At 44.3% G+C, this 23,673-nt stretch overlaps 1 protein-coding gene across 3 annotated transcripts in view; it reads left to right on the top strand.

Moving 5' to 3' along the window:
* Window positions 1–23,673, top strand: part of SLC25A26 (solute carrier family 25 member 26) — a 139,166-nt gene that overhangs the window by 83,508 nt on the left and 31,985 nt on the right. For all 3 annotated transcript variants that reach the window (XM_029050659.2, XM_029050660.2, XM_029050661.2), the window contains exon 10: window positions 9,025–9,069. In XM_029050659.2, the coding sequence (XP_028906492.1) occupies window positions 9,025–9,069 (45 nt within the window). The remainder of the gene's footprint in view (window positions 1–9,024; window positions 9,070–23,673) is intronic.

Raw genomic sequence — 23,673 nt, 5'->3', positions numbered from 1 at the left:
CCTGGATGCAAGCAAATATGAAAGTTTATAGATTCATAAGGACACATACACACGTACTGAGAGGTAAACACTGCCTGTAAATACACATCTAGAGACTTAAAATACTTACTGACAGACCCACCCCAATTAGCAAAACCCAGGAAGGTTAATGAAGACAGAGAGCAGGTGTAGGTTAAAATAAAAAGAGGGGGAAGAGAATGGATGCCTGGGAGACAAATATAGCTATGATATTTGTTAAGCGCTTACTATAAGCACTGGGGTGGGTACAAGGAGATGGGGTTGGACCCAGTCCCTGTCCCACATAGGGCTCACAGTCTTAATCCCCATTTTATAGATGAGGTAACAGAGAAGTGAAGTGACTTCCCAAGGCCATATAGCAGACAAGTGGCAGAGCTGGGATTAGAACCCATGAATTTCTGACTCCCAAGCCCATGCTCTATCTGCTGTGCCATGGTACTATTGGGAAAAAAAGTTAATCATATGATCAGATTAGGGAAGATTTTTATTTATTTTTAATTGTGTGGTGCATGCATCTCAGCTAATTGAATCACTTGTCTGTTTTCTTCATCCTTTGACTGATTCTTAGGTCCTTCTGGGTCTCTTCTGGGACCTTTTCTGTTTTTATTTTTTTCCTTATCTTTCTTCCCACCCTTCCTTCCCTCCCTTCCCCCCCAATTTACATGCCTGGAACATTGGCCCAGTCCCCCCCCAAATATCATCCCAGTTTCCACTTGGGAATGGAAAAAAAATGTATCACCTTCTCACTTTAGAAAAAGAGATGTGAAATGAAAAGAGTATTTTAATAGCTAGACAGTTGTAAGCTGCAGATGTTGAGGTACACATTAGCAGTTGAAGTGTATGTACAATGGAGAAGCAGCATGGTGTGGAGGATGGAGCATGGGCCTGGGAGTCAGAAGATCATGGGTTCTGATGCCAGCTCCACCACTTGTCTGCTGGGTGACCTTAGGCAAGTCACTTAACTTCTCTGTGCCTCAGTTATCTCATCTATAAAATGGGGATTGAGACTGTGACCCCCAAGTCACAGGGATAAGGACTGTGTCTAACCCAATTTGTTTGTATACACCCCAGCTCTTAGTACAGTGCCTGGCACATAGTAAGCACCTAACAAAAACCATAATTATAATTATTATGATTATTGTCATAATTCTGAAGAAGTGTGCTTAAGCCATATACGCTACATAGTGTTTCTTTTCCCTTTGTGGAGAGTTAGTTTGACATGGTTCTTTTTTTTTCTTCTTTTTGGCTACAGGAAGAGACAGTGTTACATCGGTATGGAGTATGTGCTAGATTTTTATAAAGTTCTGCATTAGAAAAATTTTGGTGAGATCCCTATTAAAAATGTTTGAGATATGCTACTCAACTTAGAGGACTGGTCTGTCATATAAAGTTCACTTCTCAAGCGTGTTTTTACATAGTTGGTTGTAAGTGAAATATGAGATAAAAGCTCTGATGGTGATTGGTTTACATTTCTAAGCCTTTTGGTCATTGCATAATGTGCAAGATTGTTGCTTAAAATACCTATGAATAGAGAATAAATACAGGTCTTTTTTTACATGCAGATTTCAAGAGTGGATATTTCCTTCATAAGGGCTTTCACTTTAATTGGGCTTCAGCCCACTTCCCTCAGAATTCTTGTTCCATCCTTACTCCTTCTTAGGCTTTCACCTTAGTGCTTGTGTGTTTCTCAAAAGCACTGCCTACCAATAAATAGGAGATTAGCTGTGGTTTGTATATTTCTTGATCAGTTTGCATGTTTTCAGATGGCTCATTGTTAGCTTGTTTCCTAAAACGATGGGACACTCTAATAAGTTTGCCATCTGACCCGCATGGGCTTCCTGTTAAACAATACTTCATTCATTTAGAGTGCATAAATTCATCTTTTCTCTTTAAAGATTTTAATTTTCTTTATAATTCCATTTGAATCTAAATAGTAATATAGCTGTTCTCATTATATTGGTTGCTTGAAATGTTTTTATTCAAATATACTTCATTTTAGACTCTAATGAAGAGGAGAATCTTTTGTTATTTGAGTGAATCTATTCTTCCTCGTACATATTTCCAACCTAATGAACACCCTAGTATTTTTTTAATTTTGTGAACCTCCCTTAAATTTCTGCTTTGTAGACATTTCTGTTCTGTCATGAGTAGGTTTAGTAGCTTATTCCTTGGGAAAAAAATCTTGAGGTTTATGTTCTGCTTTTCTCCGGATTTTCAGAAAATGTTTTTAAGTGGAAGAAGATTCTACTAAGATTTGCAATCCTGGAATGCTGTGTGTTGTGTTTGTATAGTACCTCTCAACCAAGGGTGAGATTGAAGAAATTCTGATTGAGTGAATCATTCTTCACAAAATGAATTTATCCCTATGGTAGTACCTAGATGGAATCAGTCGTCTTACGGATTAGAGCTCTGCTATAACAAATGATTGAGTCTAGTTGTTTTTGAAAATGGCATTTATTAACCATTTACCCTGTGCCAGGAACAAGATTGGACCCCAGTCCCTTAGGACACGCTTTTACGCAAAATATAGCCACCTGGAAGACCCTGCCAGGCAGATGGAGAAGTGGCAGTGTCATGGGAGCACCAAACTCCTCTCCTCCCACCCCCCACAAAGAGGTACAGAGGAGACTCCCCCCCACACACAGACTCCTCTGAGGCTCTCATGGGGCGGGGTGGGGGGAGAGGGGAGTTGGGGGGAACTGGCGGGAGAAGCAGCAGGAGTATACCTTCCAAACACCAAACCTTTAAAACATACACTAAGTTGTGACTGTTAACGATGATAATAATAATTCTGGTATTTTTAAGCACTTACTATGTGTCAATCACTGTACTAAGCACTAAGATAGATACAAGATTATCAGGTGCCACATGGGGCTCACAGTCTAAGTAGAAGGAGAGCACGTATTCCATCCCCATTTTACAGATGAGGGAACTGAAGCATAGAGAAGTTAAGTGACTTGCCCAAGGTCACAAGGCAAGGTATATGGTGGAGCCAGGATTAGAACCTAGGTCCTGTGGCTCCCAGGCCTATGCTCTTTCCACTAGGCCACACTGCTTCCCTTTTCTAGAGCACTTTTATTGCCAAAGCACTCTCACATTTATTAATTTATTTCAGCTCTCACAACAACCCTGTGAGGTAGGGAGGAAAGGCAGGTATTATTCTCATTTTACAGATGGGGTAAATGAGGTACAAAGAAGTTATGTGACTTGCCCTCAGTTAGAGGCACAGCTGGGTCCTCTGGCTTCTAGACCGGCACTCTGCTAATTCGCCACACCTCTTCCCCTGTTGGACAGATTGGTCTGCCGAGGGTGAGGAGAAGCCTGAATACTGCTCCTTTAGCCATTGTGTACCATTGTCCTTACTGGTTTTATTATTGTCTTTGTTGTTTTAAGTTTTTTTTTATTTTTAATTTCAATCAAAAGTCACACTTTTTCAAAGCACTGGCTATGTGTTGTTCCTGGCCCTTTCCCTGGCTTTCCATCAAAATCAACTTTTCTTAGCTCTTTTTTCAACCAAGGGATTTAGCAGAGGAGCTCAGTTCTTGAGCCAGGCAGAATTTGGGGGGTTTCCCTGTTAATTTATTCTTAGGAAATCCCTCTTTCTTCATCTGGCATTGCATCAGTTTCTCCTCCAATGCCGTTACTAATCTATAAGTCTGGCCCAAAGATGACTATAAATCAACCTTGCAAAACAAGTGTAAAGGCTACCAGCCCATAGAACTATTTTGCTAGCCTGTCCTATTCACCAGAAGTTTAGCTCTCCAGAGTTTTGTTGGAATCTGGGTTCCTTTTTGATTAACCTAATTTTTTATTGCTGATCTTTTTTCTTTTAAGAAATTGTTAAAAGATTGAGCTAGGGTGGAGAGGGAGTTTGGGCTGGAAAATAGCTGAATAATGCATGATAATGCCATCTTGCTAGAAGACCGGCAAGAAAGTCCCTTTTTGTATCCTAGAAGTGAATCAAACCACATGCAAATTCCAGACATGAACATCTGTTTCCTTTCTGTATGCAAGAATTCTAGCATCTTGACAGGAATTTTCATTTTGAAAATTCAAAGTCTTTTTTGTCTCTACTGTAGGACACAGGCCCCATTTCTTGGCTGCAGCTAATTTCTCTGGGTCCTGTCATTTTATGACTTAATTCACCACACTTGTAATTTAGCCTGTTTTGTAAAGGGAATAACGATGAATGTAAGTCATTTGCTCATTTCTTTCTTGTTTTGGAGAAAATTTCGAGGTTCAGCCCGCTGGTTCATTTCATGTATCGCATTAATGGCAAAGTGAACAAAATGAGAGTTTTATTTTTCAGGAGGAGTAAAGTGTTTCCAAAACAAGGGTTGGAGGGGCCGGAAATAATTTGCCAAGACAAATAAAAGAAATCAGAGGCAGTTAATAATAAAAGATTCTTCAGTTTTATGTACAGTTCCCATTGTTATAGTTTCATTTTTATACCTTTTATAGCCTTATGTTGGATAGACCAAGGTTCTGTCTTCAAAAACTCTGGTAGGAATAAGTATCTTCTCTAGAATTTATCTTTTATGCACAAGGACTGCCTGTTTAGAGAAAATTTAAAAGATTAAAAGTTACGAATGCCACTTCACTGTTTCGGCTTTACAAGACTTTGGTTTCGATTTTGTACTAGCCTTCTTTATATGGCTTTTTATTGCCTACAGAGCTGTATTTCATCCGAGGTAAGATGGACGCCGGCCCTCCTTGGTGACTCTGCCTGGTACGCTTTCCCTCTCGGCCACCTGGTCTCTCCTGCTCTCCTCCTGAGTCTTCCCCTGTTCCTCCCACCCTTCTTTGAATTCCCACCCATCAGTATCCCAGAGCGTTTCCCCATAGTTTATCCCGGCCAGTCTGTGCCCATTCTCATAGTTCCTGGATCCTGAGGGGGTCTGCTGTTGGAGAGAGGGCTGTCCCACCTGTGAGACTTCTTGAAGAAAATTTAAAAAGCAGACTCAGGCTGGGGAGAAGAGTGGCGACTCTTGGGGTTGGGGGAGGAACCATGGGGATTGAGGAAGCAGATTCCAAGGCCCTGGGGAAGGGAGAAGCCACAGGTCGTCTCCCCAGGGCCACGGGTCGATGGGGAACAAGTTCATAAACATCCATGGGGACTGAGAAGAGATAGGAAGATTTAAAAAGGAGGAGGGAGGACAAAGGGGAAAAAGGTGGGTGGGGTATTTACCCGATCACTAGGTAGAGTCACCACAGAGGGTTGATATGTCCACTTTACTTCCGATGAAGGAAAAGTTACCTACCTTGTAGAACCTGTTGCACTGAGGTAGGTACGTGATTATCAGGTTGGACACAGTTCATGTCCTGCGTGGGGCTCACAGTCTTAATCCCCATTTTCAGGTGAGGGAACTGAGGCCCAGAGAAGTTAAGTGACTTGCCTATGGTCACACAGCAGTGATAGAGCAGTATTGGTGTGAGCAATATTCCATTCCCTCCCTCTAGCTGACTTGCACCCTCCCTCGCCTGTCCTCCTGCTCCCTTCATTTTTAAAAAAACAAAAAACAAAAACCAGCGGCACATTGTCTTACTGAATTCAGTGATAGGATCTCCCCTCCCTTTGTGGTCTATTAGCAGCCAGCATGATCACCCTAGAGATATGGGGCATGATTAAGCCCCTCTTTTCTGCAGTGGAGGAAGGTTGAAGGGAAGGGAGCAGTGATTTGGAAGCTGCATTAGGGAACTGGAGCTCCTGGGGAAGGGGCGGGAGAGGGGGGTGGTGTATTGTTGTCCAGGGGCCAAGCAGTCGGTCAAATGTATATAATGAGCGCTTACTGTGTGCAGAGCATGGTACTAAGTGCTTGGAAGAGTACAAGGCTGTAGGGTGCACAGACTAGCTCTAGACTGTTAGCTCATTGTGGGCAGAGAATTTATTTTGTACTCTCCCAGGCACTTTGTACCGTGCTTTGCACACAGTAAGTCCTCAATAAGTACAATTGACTGACTACATTGTAACGATAAACAGGCACATTTCCTGCCCACAACTAGCTTACAGTCTAGGGACGAGCTTACAGTCTAGAGACGAGCTTACAATCTAGAGGAAACCAGCTTGGTGACTGCAGAGGTGGTAGAGCCCAAGCACCATGGAATAGAGATCGGAGCCAAATGGAGAGTAGTGAGGCAGCTCGGCTTAATGGAGCTGCCTCCCTGTCCCTTGAGGAAAGGAGGCAGGGCTTGGAGCCAGGTGTCTGACCACCAGGAGGGAAGCCCAGTTGCCTCTTCCTTCCCCTCTCGTGCTGGCCACGATTGTGATGCATGGATTGAGGGGGATACTGCATACCTCATTGAATGAAAAAGACCCAAAATACTTGGGGGTGGGGGTGAGTGGAGCTTGGGAGACAGGAGTGGAGGGGTATGAAATTGGTGTGTTCGAATCAGAAAAGACCCCAGAAGTAACAAACGGGCTGTTCCTAGCATTTCTCCCATATCCATTGTCTGCTATGGACTGTGGCCACTTTTCATTCATTCATTCAATAGTATTTATTGAGCGCTTACTATGTGCAGAGCACTGTACTAAGCGCTTGGAATGAACAAGTCGGCAACAGATAGAGACAGTCCCTGCCCTCCCTGCCGGAGGAGCATATTAAAATCTAATCGTCTATTGCTGTGTAGTGCTTTCATTTTTGTCACCAGAAATCAAAAGGGAAATCCAAGCACAGCTCTTGAATTTCAGGATCCAGAGAACTTAAAACTACATTTGACCTTTATTGTGGAGCTTCGAGCACCCTCATGGGATTATGGTCATTGTTCAAAATGACAAACTTCCTTGGAGATTACAGTTTGTCAGCTCAATGTACGGCAGTCACATTGATTTCTTCTCACTACCATTTCCTGCCTGAATAGATAACACATTTTCTGTGGCAGGTGTCCATCAAGCTTAGTTTTGTCTGTCAGTGTAACTGAGAGATTCATTTATTAGTAATTAGTTGCAGCAAAATAAGCCAGATGATACTTAGCTCTTTGCTTTGGGAGCGAGAGATGTTCAGGGAACATTTTAATGACTTCAGTAGATTTTTAATGTAAAGCGGATTTAAGCCACTAAAAATAGTTCTGGCATTCCAGTTACATGGTGAAGCAGTGTGATCTAGTGCAAAGACCACAGGCCTGGGAGTCAGAGAGTCTGGGTTCTAATCCTGGCTCCGCTACTTACCTGATGTGTGACATTGGGCAAAGTCACGACTTCTGTGCCTCATTTTCCCCATTTGTTAATGGGGATTCAGTGCACGTCTTACCCTACCCCCACAACTGGGAGTCCCATGTAGGACGGGAACCGTGTCTAGCTTGTATCTACCCCAGCACTTAGTACATTGGGTGGCATAAAGTAAGCACTTAGCAATCACAGGTGATATTGTACATTGTATCTATTCTGTTTGCCTGGATGTACTATTTCCTGTTTTGCTTGTAATTCTGCTGAAGCTATGCCAGTGTGCATGATGGCCATCTATACTGTAAGCTCATTGTGGGCAGGGAATGCGTCTACTAACTTTGTTATATTGTACTCTCCCAAACGCTTAGTACAGTGCTCTGCACACAGTAAGCCCTCAACAAATGCACCACTTGTTTGCTGTGTGACCTTGGGCAAGTCACTTCATTTCTTTGTGCCTCAGTTCCCCCATCTGTAAAATGGGGATTGAGACTGTGAGCCCCATGTGGGACAGGGACCGTGTCCAACCCAATTTGCTTGTATCCACCCCCGTGCTTAGTAAATAGTACTAAGGTAGAGCCTGGCACATAGTAAGTGCTTAATAAATACCATAATAATGCTCAGTGGAAAGAGCATGGGCTTTGGAGTCAGAGGTCATGAGTTCGAATCCCAGCTCTGCCACTTGTCAGCTGTGTGGCTGTGGGCAAGTCACTTAACTTCTCTGCCTCAGTTACCTCATCTGTAAAATGGGGATTAAGACTGTGAGCCCTACGTGGGACAACCTGATTCCCCTGTGTCTACCCCAGCGCTTAGAACAGTGCTCTGCACATAGTAAGCGCTTAACAAATACCAACATTATTATTATTATTATTATTATTATTATCATTAAATATGATTGATTCAGTTGACTGATTGATGGCAATAGTGGGTCTTTCCAACTCCTCGATTCTGGGGAAAGGTATATATAGGTGAAGTAATTAGGCATACACACCCTGTTCGGCTGAAGCACATATTTTCACAACATGTGTCGGGGAGAATGCTGTCAGGGGATGAAGGGATGTTTATCAGACAGGGTGAGCCACTTTGGTTACAGTACACTGTGGTGGCCAAAGAAATGGCTTGTGTGCATGTGTCTGACATTGGACACCATGAGGTTCCTTTAATGTATTTAGCAGGAAGTCGACCCCCACGTTTTAGATGGGTTTACGTAATTCCTAGTGTGACGGGTCAAGGCTCCCTTTCACATGTCCTGGTAGGCTGGCTCCCTGGGGAATTGTAAGGATTTTAGAGGGAAGGTGACCTCTCTAGGAGGACTCTGCTGTCTTCCCCCATAAAAATTGGTCAAGAGTCAACTAAAGTTATCCATAAAGAATTTCTGAAAGAAGATGATTTTGCCATCAAATAATTGAATCGTTTCCTATTTTCTTGTGTAATCCAGGCCATTTTATTTCAGTCCACATTTGTCGGATCATTATGAGGCTCTGAGAAAAGGATGATTCTGGCGAGTCGTGCCTCGTAAAGTTTAAAACATCTGCACTTGCCACAGTTATATGATGCTGGAAGTTTAGTGCTTAAGTGATTTTTAGGACAGGTTTTTTGGCTACCAATGAATTTGAGAAATACTCTGTACAAATTTATTCTGCAGTTACTAATATATTTATATGTATATGTACACAGTATATACATATATATCCTGAATGGAATTCAGTAAAAATTTCTACTGTTGTGAAGTACTAAGACTTATGACATTTACTGCAATTTACTGTCCATGTAACAATTGTCCTTAATAATGCTAATTGACATATCTTACTTTTGGCTTTTTGACAAATATTATTTTCTCTCTTCAGATTCCATTTTCCTTGGTGCAGTTTCCTGTTTGGGAGTATTTAAAGGTAAGTTTTTCATCTATTCTAAAGTCTTTCATTGAATACTGTATTTTTATTGAACTTAAATTTGTTGGTTACCATAATGGTTCACATTTCAAGTGAAGTGACAAAATCTCCATATTACTTTAAGATAGTCCTACAATTAGCAATTTAATGTCAGTTTTGAAAATGCATTTGTCTATTTTACAGTAAGCAGATATTTTAGGAAAGGAATAGATCAGTTTGTGGGTAAATAAATTCCATGAATTCTCCAAAGAACTAATTTTGTACACTACTTTCCACCTTTCTCCCTCCAGGGCTGTGAAGTCTAGCTAAAATGACTGATTTGAATTGTATTTCCTTTCCTTTCTCTGCCCACTTGCTCATGGAGAAGCAGCATGGCCAACTAGGTAGAACATGGGCCTGGGAGTTGGAAGGACCTGGGTTCTAATCTCCATTCTGCTACTTGTCTTCTGTGTGACCTTGGGCAGGTCTTAATTTATCTGTACCTCCGTTACCTCATCTGCAAAATGGGGATTAAGACAGTGAACCCAGTGTAAGACAGGGACTGATTAGCTTTTATCTACCCCTACACTTAGTATGATGCCTGGCACATAGTAAGAGCTTAACAGATAACGTTTTAAAGAATGTAGGTGTTCAAAAGTGAGTGGCCAAAGGGGGAAAAAAGCACAAGTGAGACAGAAGTAGGAAAGAAAAAGGTGTTGATAATGCCCCATCCACAAACAAAATTTGCCGTGACCTAAATTACAGTTGTGTAGTATCTCAACTCTGCTATATTGTATTTAACCAAGCTCTTAGTTCTGTGCTGTGCAGTTTATAAATACTGTTGATTGATTGATCTCATGAAATGGAGATGCTTCTAGGGGAAACAGGGAGATACAGGCAGTGTTGGCTGTGTCAGTCACAGTAAGTGCCCAATAAATGCCATTGATTGGTTTGGTTTTTTGTAGTTGATATAAATCCAGTAATACTTTCACAGTGTAGTCTATCTCATGTCTCCTTCCCCCTCTCCCCACCCATGAATTTTGGTGGAAAAATATGAGAAATTAATGGAAAGCAAAAAATGTAGTTATAACAGTACACTGACCATTTTCAACAGAAGCATTAAAAATACTATAAACACAAGCCCTATCAGGGAAATGAGTCTTCCTGACAGTAATATGTTCAGAAGCGTTGCAGATGGTAGAGGGAATGCTCAAGTGCTGAAATGGTAATTGGGAGGAGAAAATGAATATGGCGGAGGTGAGATTTCAGAAGGGGTTTGAAGATAGGGAGAGCTGTGTTCTGGCAGAGATGAAGTGGGAGGGAGTTCCAGGCAGGGCAGGAAATTAGCTTTGAGGAAGGGGTGAGCAGTGAGAGATGCAAGAACGAGGTACCTAGTAGAAAGAGCAAGAGCCTGGGAGTCAGAGGACCAGGGTTCTAATTCTGGCTCTGCCACTCGTCTGCTGTGTGACCTGGGCAAGTCACTTCCCTTCTCTATGCCTCAATTACCTCATCTGTAAAATGAGGATTAAATCCTACTCCCTCCTACTTAGACTGTGAGCCCCATCTAGGACAGGGATTGTGTCCAACCTTGTTAATTTGTATCTTCACCAGCTCTTAGCTAATAGCACTGCACCCAGTAAGCGCTCAATAAATATGATTGAATGAAAACAGGGCTTGGCGCATAGTAAGTGCTAAACAAGTATCATTAAAAAACAGTGTGAGCTGAGGTATAGTGGGAGAAGCTAAGTATGAGGGAGGGAGAGCTGATGGAGTGCCTTAAAGCCAATGCTCAGGAGTTTTTGCTTAATGTGAAAAGGAATTGATCACCACTGCCCCATTATGGAAGAGTGGGGTGACAAGTCTTGGAAGAGGAGATGCGCCACCTACTTTAAAAATCAGCTCCTCTTACCTGTGCCTCTTACCCCATCCCTTCCTCACCCTAAGGTAGAGTAGAGTACATTAAATTTGACAAAGCAAAAGTCATTGGTGACCTTGGAGAGTGCAATCAATCGTATTTATTGAGCTCCTATTGTGTGCAGAGAACAGAACTACGCACTTGGAAGAGTACAATATAACAATGTAACAGATTCATTCCCTGCCCACTAGGAGCTTACAGTCTACAGGGCAAGGCAGACATTAATAGAAATAAATTATGGATATGTATATAAGTGCTGTGGGGTCAAGGGAGGGGTGAATAAAGGGTGCAAATCCAAGTGCAAAGGCAGTGCAGAAGGGAGTGGGAGAAGAGGAAATGAGGGCTTAGTTGGAAAAGACCTCTTAAAGGAGATGTGCTTTCAATAAAGCTTTGAAGGTGGGGAGAGTAATTACTCCTTATCTTCCCTCCCAAGCCCTGTCCTCTTCCTGACTTCCCTGTCACTGTGGATGGTACGACCATCCTTCCCATCTCACAGGCCCGCAACCTTGGTGTCTTCCTTGACTCAGCTCTCTCATTCACCCCACACATCCAATCTGTCACCAACATCTGCCGATCTCACCTTTACAATATCTCCAAGATCCGCCCTTTCCTTTCCATCCAAACGGCTATTGTGCTGGTACAAGCTCTCATAATATCCCGACTAGATCATGGTGTCAGCCTCCTCTCTGTTCTCCCTTCCTCCTGTCTCTCCCCACTCCAGTCTATTCTTCATTCTACTGCCTGGATCATCTTCCTGCAGAAACGCTCTGGGCCTGTCACTCCCCTCCTCAAAAACCTCCAGTGGTTGCCTATCGACCTCCGCACGAAATAGAAACTCGTCACTCTTGCCTTCAAAGCTCTCCATCACCTTGCCCCCTCCTACCTCACCTCTCTTCTTTCTTTCTACTGCCCACCCCGCATGCTCCGCTCCTTTGCCGCTCACCTCTTCGCAGTCGACCCCTGACCCACGTCCTTCTGCTGTCCTGGAATGCCCTCCCTCCTCACATCTGCCAAACTAACTTTCTTCCCCTCTTCAAAGCCCTACTGAGAGCTCACCTCCTCCAGGAGGCCTTTCCAGTCTGAGCCCCTCTTTTCCTCTGCTCCTCCTCCTCTCCTCCCCCTTCGCCTCCCCTCCCCTCAGCACTTTGCTCATTTGTATATATTATTAATTACCCTATTTATTTTGTTAATGAGGTAGACATCCCCTTGATTCTATTTATCTTGATGATGTTTTGTTTTTGTTTTGTTCTGTTTTGCTGTCTCCCCCGTTTAGACTGTGAGCCCGTCATTGGGCAGGGATTGTCTCTATCTGTTACCAAATTGTGCATTCCAAGTGCTTATGAGAATGAGACTGATACTAAAGGAAGTTACAGGAAAGGGGAAGCAAAAGAGTTTAAGCATCATGACCTAGTGGAAAGAGCATGGGCCTGGGAGTCAGAGGACCTGGGTGCTAATCTCAGCTCTGCCAACTGCTTGCTGTGTGACCTTGGGCAAGTCATTTAACTTATCTGTGCCTCAGTTTCCTCAACTGTAAAATGGGAATTTAATACCTGTTCTGCCTCCTACTTAAGCATGTGAGGTCTCCATGTGGGACAGGGATTGTTTCCAACTTAATGAACTTGTACCTACCCCGGTGCTTAGAACAGTGTTTGACACATAGTAATAATAATGGTATTTGTTAAGCACTTTCTATGTGCCAGGCACTATACTAAGCGCTGGGGTGGATGCAAGCAAATCAGGTTAGACACAGTCCCTGTCCCACAAAGGACTCACAGTCTTAGTCCCCATTTTACAGGTAACTGAGGCACAGAAAAGTGAAGCGACTTGCCCAAGGCCACACAACAGACAAGTGGTGAAACCAGGATTAGAACCCATGACTTTCTGACTCACAAGCTGGTGCTCTATCCACTAGGCCATGCTGCTTCCCCAGGAAGCGCTTAACAGGTACTGTAAAAGAAAACAAACAAGTCATATATGTAAGTGTTCTAGGGCATGGAGGGGTGAGTACTCAAGTATTTTGGTGATATGGTAGTGCTGAAATGGGGGATAGAGGATAGAGGTTGGGGAGGTGAGAGATTAATCAGGGAAGGCTACCTGGAGAGGATGTGATTTTTAAGGAGCAGCTTAGCTTAGTGGAAGGAGCAAGGGCCTGAGACAGGACACCTGTCATTCAACCGGTGGTATTTATTGAGCACGCAAGACAATAGAGGTGGTAGGTGATCCCTGCTGACAAGGAACTTACACTCTAGAGGACCTAGATTCAAATCCTGACTCTCACTTGCCTGATGGGTGATCTTAGGCAAGTCACTAATCTTCTCATTGTCTTAGTTTTCTCATCTGCAAAATGGGGATTAAATGCCTGTTTCCCTCTCCGATTAAACTGTGAGCCCATGTGGGACAGATATTATGTATAATCTTATTGTATCGTATATACCACAGTGCTTAGTACAGTGCTTGATGCATAGTAAGCCCTTAAAACCCCCACCATTATTATTATTAGTAGTAGTAGTAATAATAATAATAGAAGGGCTTTGAAGATGGGGAGAGCAGTGGTCTGCTGGCTGTGATGGGGGAGGGAGTTCCAGACAAGAGGGAAGGAATGAGCAAGAGGTCGATCCTGAGAGTAATGAAAATAGGGCACAGTAGGTAGGTTGGCTTGAGAAGAAGAAAACATATGAGCTGAGGTTTAGTGGAGGAGGAAGGATAAGTAGGGGAGAAAGAGCCGACAGAGTACCTTGAAGGCAGTAATCAGAAGTTTCTGCTTGATGTGGAGAGGAATGGGCAACCAGTCAAAATGTTGACAGGTTCTTCAACCAGATGCTGGCAGGGTAGGTGTAGAGGACGAGGCTGATTCTGGAGATTTTGTGAAAGAACCCACAGGATTTGGTGACAGACTGAATATGGGGTTGAAAGGTGTAATTAGGGTGTTACAGTAATACCTTGTCATTTAGTAGGGATTTATTCCCAAACCACAAACTGAAGGGCAAGAATTGATGACTTGCAAAAGTTGGCCTGGATTCTTGTCAGCCCTCCGGTCTGCTGCCATGTTTAGTCCTCTGTTTCTTAACTCTGCACGGCCAGCGGGCTATTTGCCCCTACTCCCGCTGGAATCTGTGTCCCTCACTATGGACTGTTCGGACCCTCTTGTGGCAGTGGAAGGACCCAGACTTTGCCTCACTGTAGTTCAAAAATGGAATTTATTCTTTGCCTTCTTTGTTCTGAGGTTCACCTGTATCACAAACTGTTAAATGTGTTGTCAAGTGATGTGATATTTAGGAGTAATCAATAGTATTTATTGAATGCTTAATATGTACAGAGCACTGTACTAAGCGCTTGGAAGAGTACCATAGAATAGAGTTGGTAGACATATTCCCTGCCCACAACAAGCTTGCAGTCTAGAGCTCCTAAAAAACTAAAATTAATCAATCAACCTACCAGTGGGATTTGTTGAGCACTTAATGTGTGCAGAGTACTGTACTAAGTACTTGGGAGAGTACGGTACAACAGAGTTGAGAGACATGTTCCCTGCCCCTAAGGAGCTGACATTTTAGAGGAGGAGACAGACATGAAAATTAATTATGGATCTGTAAATAAGTGCTGGGCAGAGCGGGTGGAGTGAATATCAAAGTCCTAAAAGGGTACAGACTGAAGTACATAAGCGACGCAGAAAGGAGGAGGTGAATTGAGGGCTTAATTGAGGAAGGCCTCTGGGGGAGATATGATTTTAATAAGACTTTGAAGGTGGGGAGTGTGTCGGTGTGCCAGACACAAAGTGGGAGGGAGGACACAGGCAAGGGTTTGGTGGCAGACGAGATTGAGGTGCAGTGAGTAGGTTGGTGTTAGAGGAGCCAATTGAAGAGGCTGATTTATAGAAGGAAATTAGCAAGGTTGGAGTAGGCCGAGCTGATTGAGTACTTTAAAGCCAATTGTAAGGAGTTTCTATTTGATATGGGGGTGGATGGGAGGTTCTTGAGGAGTGGGGAGATGTGGCCTAAAGTTTTTTTCGAAAAATGACTTGGGCAACAGAGTAAAGTGAGGATGGGAATGGGGAGAGACAGGAGGCAGGGAGGTCAGCGAGGAGGCCGATGCAATAGTCAAGGGGGGATAAGTGCTTGGCCAGCAGTTTGGATGGTGAGGAAAGGGGGTTTTTTTAGCAATGTTAGGAAGGTAGAACTGATAGCATTTAGTGACAGAATGATTATGTGGATTGAATGGGAGAGATGAGTTGAATAAAGCCAAAGTTATGTATCGACTTGTGAGACAGGGAGGATAGTGGTGATCTCTAGGGATGAGAAAGACAAGGGGAGGACCAGGTTTGGGTGGAAAGCTGGTAAGGTTGAGGTGTCGCCGGGACATCTAACCGGAGGTGTCCTGAAAGCAGGAGGAAATGAGACTGCAGAAAAGGAGAGCCGTCAGAACCGGAGAGGTCGATTTGGGAATCAACTGCATAGAGGTGGTAGTTGAAGGTGTGGGAGCAAATGAGTTCTCCAAGGGAGTGGGTGTAGATGGAAAATAGAAGGGGCAGCATGGCATAGTGGATAGAGCATAGGTCTGGGTGTCAGAAGGTCATGGGTTCTAATACTGGCTCTGCCACTTGCCTGCTGTGTGACCTTGGGCAAGTCACTTAACTTCTGTGTGCCTCAGTTACCTCATCTATAAAATGGGAATTGTGACTGTGAGCCCCACGTGGGACAGGGACTGCATCCAACCCAATTTGCTTGTATCCACCCCATTGCTTAGTACAGTATCTGGCACATAGTAAGTACTTAACAAATAGCATTATTATTATTATTATTATTAATTGGTATTATTATTAAGGGGACCCCAAACTGAGCTCTTAAGAACACACACATTAAAAGGGGGAGGGAAGGTCAGAAGAAGAGCCAGCAAAAGAGACTGAGATCGAGTGGCCAGAGGGATAGGAAGAGAACCAGGATAGGACAGTGTCAGTGAAGCTAAGAGAACCAGGATAGGACAGTGTCAGTGAAGCTAAGCAGCGTGGCTCAGTGGAAGGAGCACGGGCTTTGGAGTCAGAGGTCATGGGTTCGAATCCCGGCTCGGCCACTTGTCAGCTGTGTGACTTTGGGCAAGTCACTTAACTTCTCGGTGCCTCAGTTATCTCATCTGTAAAATGGGGGTTAAGACTGTGAGACCCACGTAGGACAACCTGATTCCCCTGTGTCTCCCCCAGCACTTAGAACAGTGCTCGGCACATAGTAAGCGCTTAACAAATACCAACATTATTGTTATTATTATTATTAGTGTTTCCAGAAGAAGGGGGTGGTCGTTAGTGTTCAGGGCAGCTGAGGGGTCCAGGAGGATTAGGTTGGAGTAGGGGCCATTGGATTTGTCAAGGAGGAGATCATTGGTGATCTTTGAGAAGGTAATTTGTGTGGAGTGAAGCCAGATTGGAGGGGGTCAGAGGAGAATTGGAGGGGAGGAAGTAGAGGCAGCAGGTGTCGACAATTTACTCAAGGCATTTGGAGAGGAAAATAGGAGGGAGATGAATAATAACTGGAGGGATCTGTGAGGTCAAGGGAGAGGGGTTTTTTTTGTTGGTTTTTTTTTTAGGATGGGCATACATGAGCATGTTTGAAAGTAATGGAGAAGGTGGCATTGGAAAGGGAATGGTTGAAGATGCGGGTCAGGGAAGAAGGGAGGGGGCAAGTGTTTTATAAGGTGCGAAGGAATGGGGTCAGAGGCACAGTGGAGGGAGTAGATTTTAACAAGAAGTGGAAGATTTCCTCTTGAGATACTGCTCAAAGATGAGAAAGTCCAAACAGTAGTATTTGTCGAGTGTTTACCGTGTGTGCAGAGCACCAAACTAAGCACTTGGGAGTACAGTATAACAGACTTGGTAGACACATTCCCTGTCCACAAGCAGCTCACAGTCTAGAGGGGACAGGGGAAGGGAGGGACTGGAAAAAGATAAGAGAAGATTTACTCGCCTGATGGTTTCAATTTTTTCAGTAAAGTGCATGGCCAGGTCTTTAGGGGCAAGAGATGGTGGGGGTGGAGTGGGGGGAGAGCTCACAGTCTAGAGGGAGAGATGTTCAGTAATATAAATAAATATATTACAGGTATGGACATAAGTGCTGTGGGGCTAGGAGGGGGGATGAATAAAGGGAACAAGTCAGGGTGATGCAGAAGGGAGTAGGAGAAGAGGAAAGAAGGGCTTAGGGAAGGCCCCTTGACGATGTGTCTTCCATAGGACTTTGAAGTGGGGGAGAGTAATTGTCTGTCAGATAGGAGGGAGGGCGTTCCAGGCCAGAGGTAGGACGTAGGTGAGAGGTCGGCGGCGAGATAGACGAGATTGAGGTACAGCTTGAATATTAGCATTAGAGGAGCCAAGTGTGCAGGCTGGATTGTAGTATAGCAGAGCTAGAGCAGGTGAGAATGAATTGGAAGTGGACGAAATCATCCTGATGTCTGAATTTCTGTCAGTGCCACTCCCCAGCTTGTGTACAGGAGCGGAGGAAGCGGACCGAAGAGGTTATCCGGGGCTGCAGGCTAGTGGTACTAGATTGGTGGAGGGTCAGGGGAGCGACTGAGTTGGGTTCAGTTGAGAGGGTGGTGTTTTGTGTTTCAAGAGAAGGAAGGTTGAGTCTGGAGACCAAGTGGGCCATGATGGCTTCAGAAAATTGGAGGGGGTCAATAGATCACAGATCTCTGTTGGGGAGCAGAACAGACTTTTAGGGAGTGGGTGTGTGGGAGAGAAGGCAGGTGAGGAGGTTGTGATCAAATAGAGGAATTTCAGAATTTGTGAGAGTTGAGATTGTACAGCCACTTGAACAATCACCTTTCATTTTATTAAACAGTATGGGAAAGTATTTTGAAACACTTTGAATGAGGATCATCCTAATTTCAAGGTTAAATATGGCTCATTTGGGGAAGTTAACATTTTGACCATTTGCCTAGGTGGTGCATTATGAAAACAGATTTTTAATGCACTGATTGAAGGCATGATGTAATCGCTGTCCAATCTGAAGGTCACATTCCATTAGCATAATAGCTACATTTTTCTGGCTAGATTTTTCTGATTAAAGAACAATGAAGCCAACAGCTGTTCAGCAAACAAATGCACTTTATTAAAGCCACAATAACTGACATTATTCATATAGCCTCCACACACTCAGAGGTATTGTTGTTCACAATCTTTACATGGGTATATGCAAAACATCGAAGAGAAGAGAAAAGAGACTGATTGTGTTTAATATTACCACTGACCCGCTCAGGTACCAGGATTGTCCCGCTACGTAACTCTGACAAAAGGGCACCCCAACCCAGGATCGTGGCTTGCGACAGATCCTCTTTATTAATGGGACCCACTGTCCCCATATGCCAGGGTCCGCCACCCAGCATCATCTGGTCGACCCACACCTTTATAGCAGAGGCTTGTGCTCGTCATCACCCGAGAAATCCAAACCCCCAAATCCTTCCCAGACTCCTCCCCTTAGTTGCCAATCCAACAGATTCCTTCAGGGTGAGCAGGTTCCTCTTTTCTTTTCCTGTGTGTATGTGGAAGCATCTCTTCTCAGGTAATCTCTTCTCAAAGGAAATCCCTCCAGGAATCTCCAAGGAATATCCTATTCTGATGACGTTAAACTGTAATGATTCCTTAATCAGTCAGTCAACGATATATATTGAGGGCTAACTGTGTGCAGAGCACTGTACTAAGCACTTGGAAGAGTACATTAGAACAGAATTCATAGACACGTTCTCTGCCCACATTGAGCTTACAGTCTAGATGGGGAGATGAACGTTAGTATGGTTAAATTATGCAAGTGCTGTGGGGCCAATAGAGGGGTGAATAAAGGGTGCAAGTTCAAGTGCAAGGGAGACCCAGAAGGGAATGAGAGAAGAGGAAATGAGGGCCTAGGTGGGTAAGGCCTCCCCTTTTGTTGCTAATATGTGGGAATGCTTTCCTTGAGAGATTTTTGTTTTGATGCTAGTATGAGTGAACCTGCTCCTTGAGCAGTTCCAGAGATAGCCAGATTGTGTGCCCTGGACTAATGCAGGCTCAGTGTCGGCATATCTTGCTGAGATTATTCTGCAGCTGACATGCCTTCTACCCAGTGACCAGCCCGCCTTCCCCCCCACACCACTGGTGATATTTACCATAACTGATGTATTTTGAAGACTTTGCAGTAGATCAAAAGATCCCAAATTGTCATTTAAAAAGTGGTAGCTGTAGGTGGTTTACAGATGTTGACTGGCTCCTGCCTTTGATAGCGACAGTTTGGATGACCTATACGAGGGATGGCCAGACCCTACCCATTTGGCATCATCCTTTTGGCCAACTGCAAAATGTACCTTTTGTCATTGGTGAGAGGGGAGTTGAGAGGTGGAAGCCATATTTCTAGAGCCAGAGCACATTGCCTTTGAAAAATTTATTACAGCCATACCTCCCAATATGTCCATAATGAGTTCCTCAAAAATGCGACACTGTTGTGAATGGCTGTATTCTGGGGCATGTTGTTCCCAAGACTTAGATTGAATAAGTAAATTTCCATTCCAGCACCTGCCCTGACATGTTGAGCGAGCCCTCCAGGTTAGTAAAAATTGCATTGGAGTTGTCTCTCGTCCCCTGCCCTTCGGCCCTTCGTCTCCACTAATCCTAGGGACTTTCCCAATCCCCAGGCACCACGCACCATTTCCGCGCTCCCATTTATCCCCTGGTATTTTTTGTCCATTTATAAACCGGCAACAGGTTTGGGGCCCAGCTGAAGCCAAACACCTCCTCCATTTGTGCCAGTGGGAGAGTGGCAGGAGTTAGGTGGAGAATCAGGAAAATGCTGCCAGTTTCCCAACTGTGCACTGGATCCTGGCCCCTTCTCCTTACTTCAAGGAATTTGACCCGACTGCCTCTCCCCTTCTTGTGTTTCTCTTTTCACCTCTGTTGCCGGCAGGGGCAGTGGATGGCATGAGTGGGGCACTGTATGTAGCTGGTTTGGAAAAAAAAAAAATGAGAGGAGGGCTGAGGGGATACAGGAGATGGAGAAACTAAGTTGTGTGGAGGAAAACTGCTTAGAATAGGGGGAGAGCAGGAACGGGCCAGTGCAAATGGAGAAGATAGCAGGGAGGGTATTCATTTAACAGCAGGGGTGGGTTTTGTCAGCAATTAGTGCAGGATGCATCTCTGGATTTTACGTATTGGTGGTTGTTCAGATCCCAGGGAGGGCCTGTATATCATTCTGACTTGAAACAGTGTTCCAAGTCAAAAGGGTTGTGGTGAGAATGCACCTTTTTACCAATTTCAAACATACTGAGTGTGCCTATCATAGCATCTTCTCTAGCTCACCCCCAAATCATACCACTTATTGATAAGTGGCAAACACAGTAGACTCGTAAGACTTAGAAGTGAGTGAGACTGAACCTATTTCTAATCTAGCGTACTCTAGGCCCCTCCCTTTCCAACTCAGGAGGGCAAAAGGTTTCCCAAAGCCTTCCCTTGTTCTGAAGTGAGATCTAGCGGTCCCGGAGTTCGGCAGGAGGTGGTATTTCTCCGGGTCCTGCTCTGCCTCCCACCCCGTGTGTGTTGTTTGAGGCTCAGTTCTGCACCCCTTTCTATTCTCCATCTATACCCACTCCCTCAGAGAACTCATTCATATCTATGGCTTCAGCTACCACCTTTATGTAGATGATTCCCAAATTGACCTCTCTCCTTTTTTGCAGTCTCGCCTTGCCTCTTGTCTTCGGGCATCTCTATTTGTTTGTCCCACCAATGCATCAGACTTAACCTGACCAAAACAGAATTCCTCATCTTTTCACCCAAACTGTGTCCTGGCCTAGGGAATAGAGCAAAGGTCTGGGAGTCAGAAGGACTTGGCTTCTAGTTCTGATTCCACGACTTGTCTGCTGTGTGACCTTGGGCAAGTCACTTCACTTCTCTGGGCCTCACTTACCTCATCAGTGAAATGGAGATTAAGATTGTGACCCCCATGTGGGTTAGGGACTATGTCCAACCTGATTAGCTTGTATCTACCTCAGTGCTTAGTACAATGCATGGCATGTAGTAAGTGCCTAACATATACCATAACCTCCCCACCCCCCAAAAAACAAAAATCCACCACTATACTCCCTCTCTCACAAGTGTGTGACCTTGACATTATCTTGGATTCATCTCTCTTTCAACCCGCATAGTCAGTCACCCAATCCTGTTAATTCTTCCTTCACAGCATCTCTAGAGTCTGCCCTGTCTCTCCATCCAAACTAGTCTTCAAGCACTTGTGTTCCAAGTCAAAAGGGTTGTGGTGAAAATGCACCTTTTTGCCAATTTCAAGCATACTGACCTTGACTATCATTTCTTCTCTAGCTCACCCCCAAATCATGCCACTTACTACTGAATCAGCCTCCTAGCTGACCTCCCTGCCTCCAAGTTCTCTATACTTCACTCTGATGCCTATATCATTTTTCTAAACCTCCCCCCCCCCCACACACACACTACACACTTCTCCCCACTCCTTGAAATCCTCCTGTGGTTGCCCATCCACCTCTGCATCAAACAGAAACTCATCGAACAGAAACTCCTTACCGTCGGCTTTAAGGCACTCAGTCAGCCCTCTCCTTCCTACCTTGCTCCTCTCCTACTACATTCCAGCCTTCACTCTTCATTCCTCTAATGCCGGCCTGCACCCTGTGCCTCAATCTTGTCTGTGTCCTCCCTCTGGCTTGGAACTCCCCCACTCTTGATATCCAACAGACTGCCACTTTTCCCATTATCATAGCCCTACAAGGATCACATCTCCAAGAATTCTTCCCTGACTAACCTCTCATTTCCCCACCCAGTTTGCCCTCCTTTCTGTGTAGCACTTGGGTCTGTACCCCTTAAGCACTTCTGTAAATATCCCTATCCTCTGCTGCTTCCCCATTCTGTAATGTATTTTCACGTCTATCTCCTCCAATAGATTGTCAGCCCCTTGAGGGCTAGAATCATGTCTACTAACTCTGTTGTTCTGTCCTTTCCCCAAGTACTTAGTACAGAGCTCCATATGCAACAAATGCTCAACAAATGCCATTGATTGATTAGATGCCCCACCTCCGGGCATTAGAGCTGGGATCCACCTTGGAGAAGGGTGCATGGGACAGAGGAGCAGGTATTCGAACTAGAAGAGCGAGCAACGGTAAAGGCGCTGGGATCTCGGCAAAGGAGAGGTGGAGAGCAGAGGCAGGCCCGGAAACTGCTCACCTTCTCTTTCCTCAGCCTACCGTCCTTGGCTCCTCGGGACGATGTTGTTGACTGCTAGGAAATGATAATGATAATAATAATAATGATTATTATTGTGGTATTTGTTGAGCACTTACTATGTACCAGGCAGCGTAGTAAGCACTAGGGGGGAACACAAGCAAATTGGGTTGGACACAGTCCCTGTCCCACATGGGACACAGTCCTAATCTCCATTTTACAGGTCAGGTAACTGAGCCCCAGAGAAGTGAAGCGACTTGCCCAGGGTCATACAACGGACAAATGGTGGGACCAGGAAAGGAATGCCAATAGAATTGACTGTTGTGCCACCAGAGGGAAGGAAGAGGAGGAGGAGGAAGTGGCAGCACAGCCATTACTCTTCTTTCCTTCCTAGCCGTGTCTGCCTGCCATCTTTCAGGAACTCCTGATTGACCAGCAACACTGCCTGAGCAAGAACAGAAGACAGGCTGAGGGGAGCAGAAGGCGAGGAAAAACTGAGCGGTCCACTTCAAAGGAGTGGACGTATCACCCATCTCCTGAGATGGGGTTGAGTGGCCCTGACCTCAGTGATTTTTCCCTGTTTCTTAAAGATTATTTACTCAGGCTTTGATGGAGGAGACAGCTTTTGGCACCTCCACCCTTTCTATGTTTTGCAAGTTTTGATCAATGGTTTTGCCGTTTTTAACCGAATTTACTCAGCCACAGAAAAATTATATGAGGTGGGAGGATTTCTTCATTGCTTTTGTGTGGTTAGAGACGTAAAACATTTGTCACCTCAACCATAATTGAATGCGTTCATTTTCATGTACACGCACTGCCTAAACAGTAAGAACTGCATTTCCATCACAGAAAGTGGTGGAGAAAAGCTTTTAGAGTTTCCAATTAAGTGTCCTATTCTGTATTAAGAGTACTTTGACTTGTAGCTGTAATTTATCTGTTTTTTGCAGAGGGTTTTATACAGAAATTTAAGCCTCTTTGTAGGCAGGGGATGTGTCTGTTGTATATCGTACCCTCCCAAGAACGTATTACAGTGCTCTGCAAACAGTAAGTGCTCAGGAGATGCAACTAACTGACAAAAAGTTTTATTAACCAAAGGCAGCCATTTTTGAGACTGTTTTTCCGATCTTTGAAGATTGATGGGTCTTCCCTACTTAGCCCACAGCCCAATCTTAGCCTACTAAGAGATGATAAAATTAGAGAAGCAAATAAAAATACATTAATCACCTACAACTTCAAACACTCTCCTCCGTGACTTAGCTCTACTGGAAGTTTTCATAAGGTGAGAGTATCAAGATATATCTCCATATACGTAAATCATTTCTGCTACAACTGTTCTGAGGATGTCTGGAAGCGTACTCATGTCTGGCTTTCTGTTCTCAATCAGTCATATTTATTGAGCACTTACTGTGTGCAGAGCACTGTACGAAGCACTTGGGGGAGTGCAACGTAACAGAGTCGGTAGATACTTGCCCTGCCCACGAGCTTACAGTCTAGAGGGGAAGACAGACATTAATATAAATTACAG

This window comes from Ornithorhynchus anatinus, chromosome X1, assembly GCF_004115215.2.
Source record: "Ornithorhynchus anatinus isolate Pmale09 chromosome X1, mOrnAna1.pri.v4, whole genome shotgun sequence".
NCBI lineage: Eukaryota > Metazoa > Chordata > Mammalia > Monotremata > Ornithorhynchidae > Ornithorhynchus > Ornithorhynchus anatinus.
Note: the sequence above shows the minus strand (reverse complement) of the source record. Positions and strands in the feature narration are given on the sequence as shown.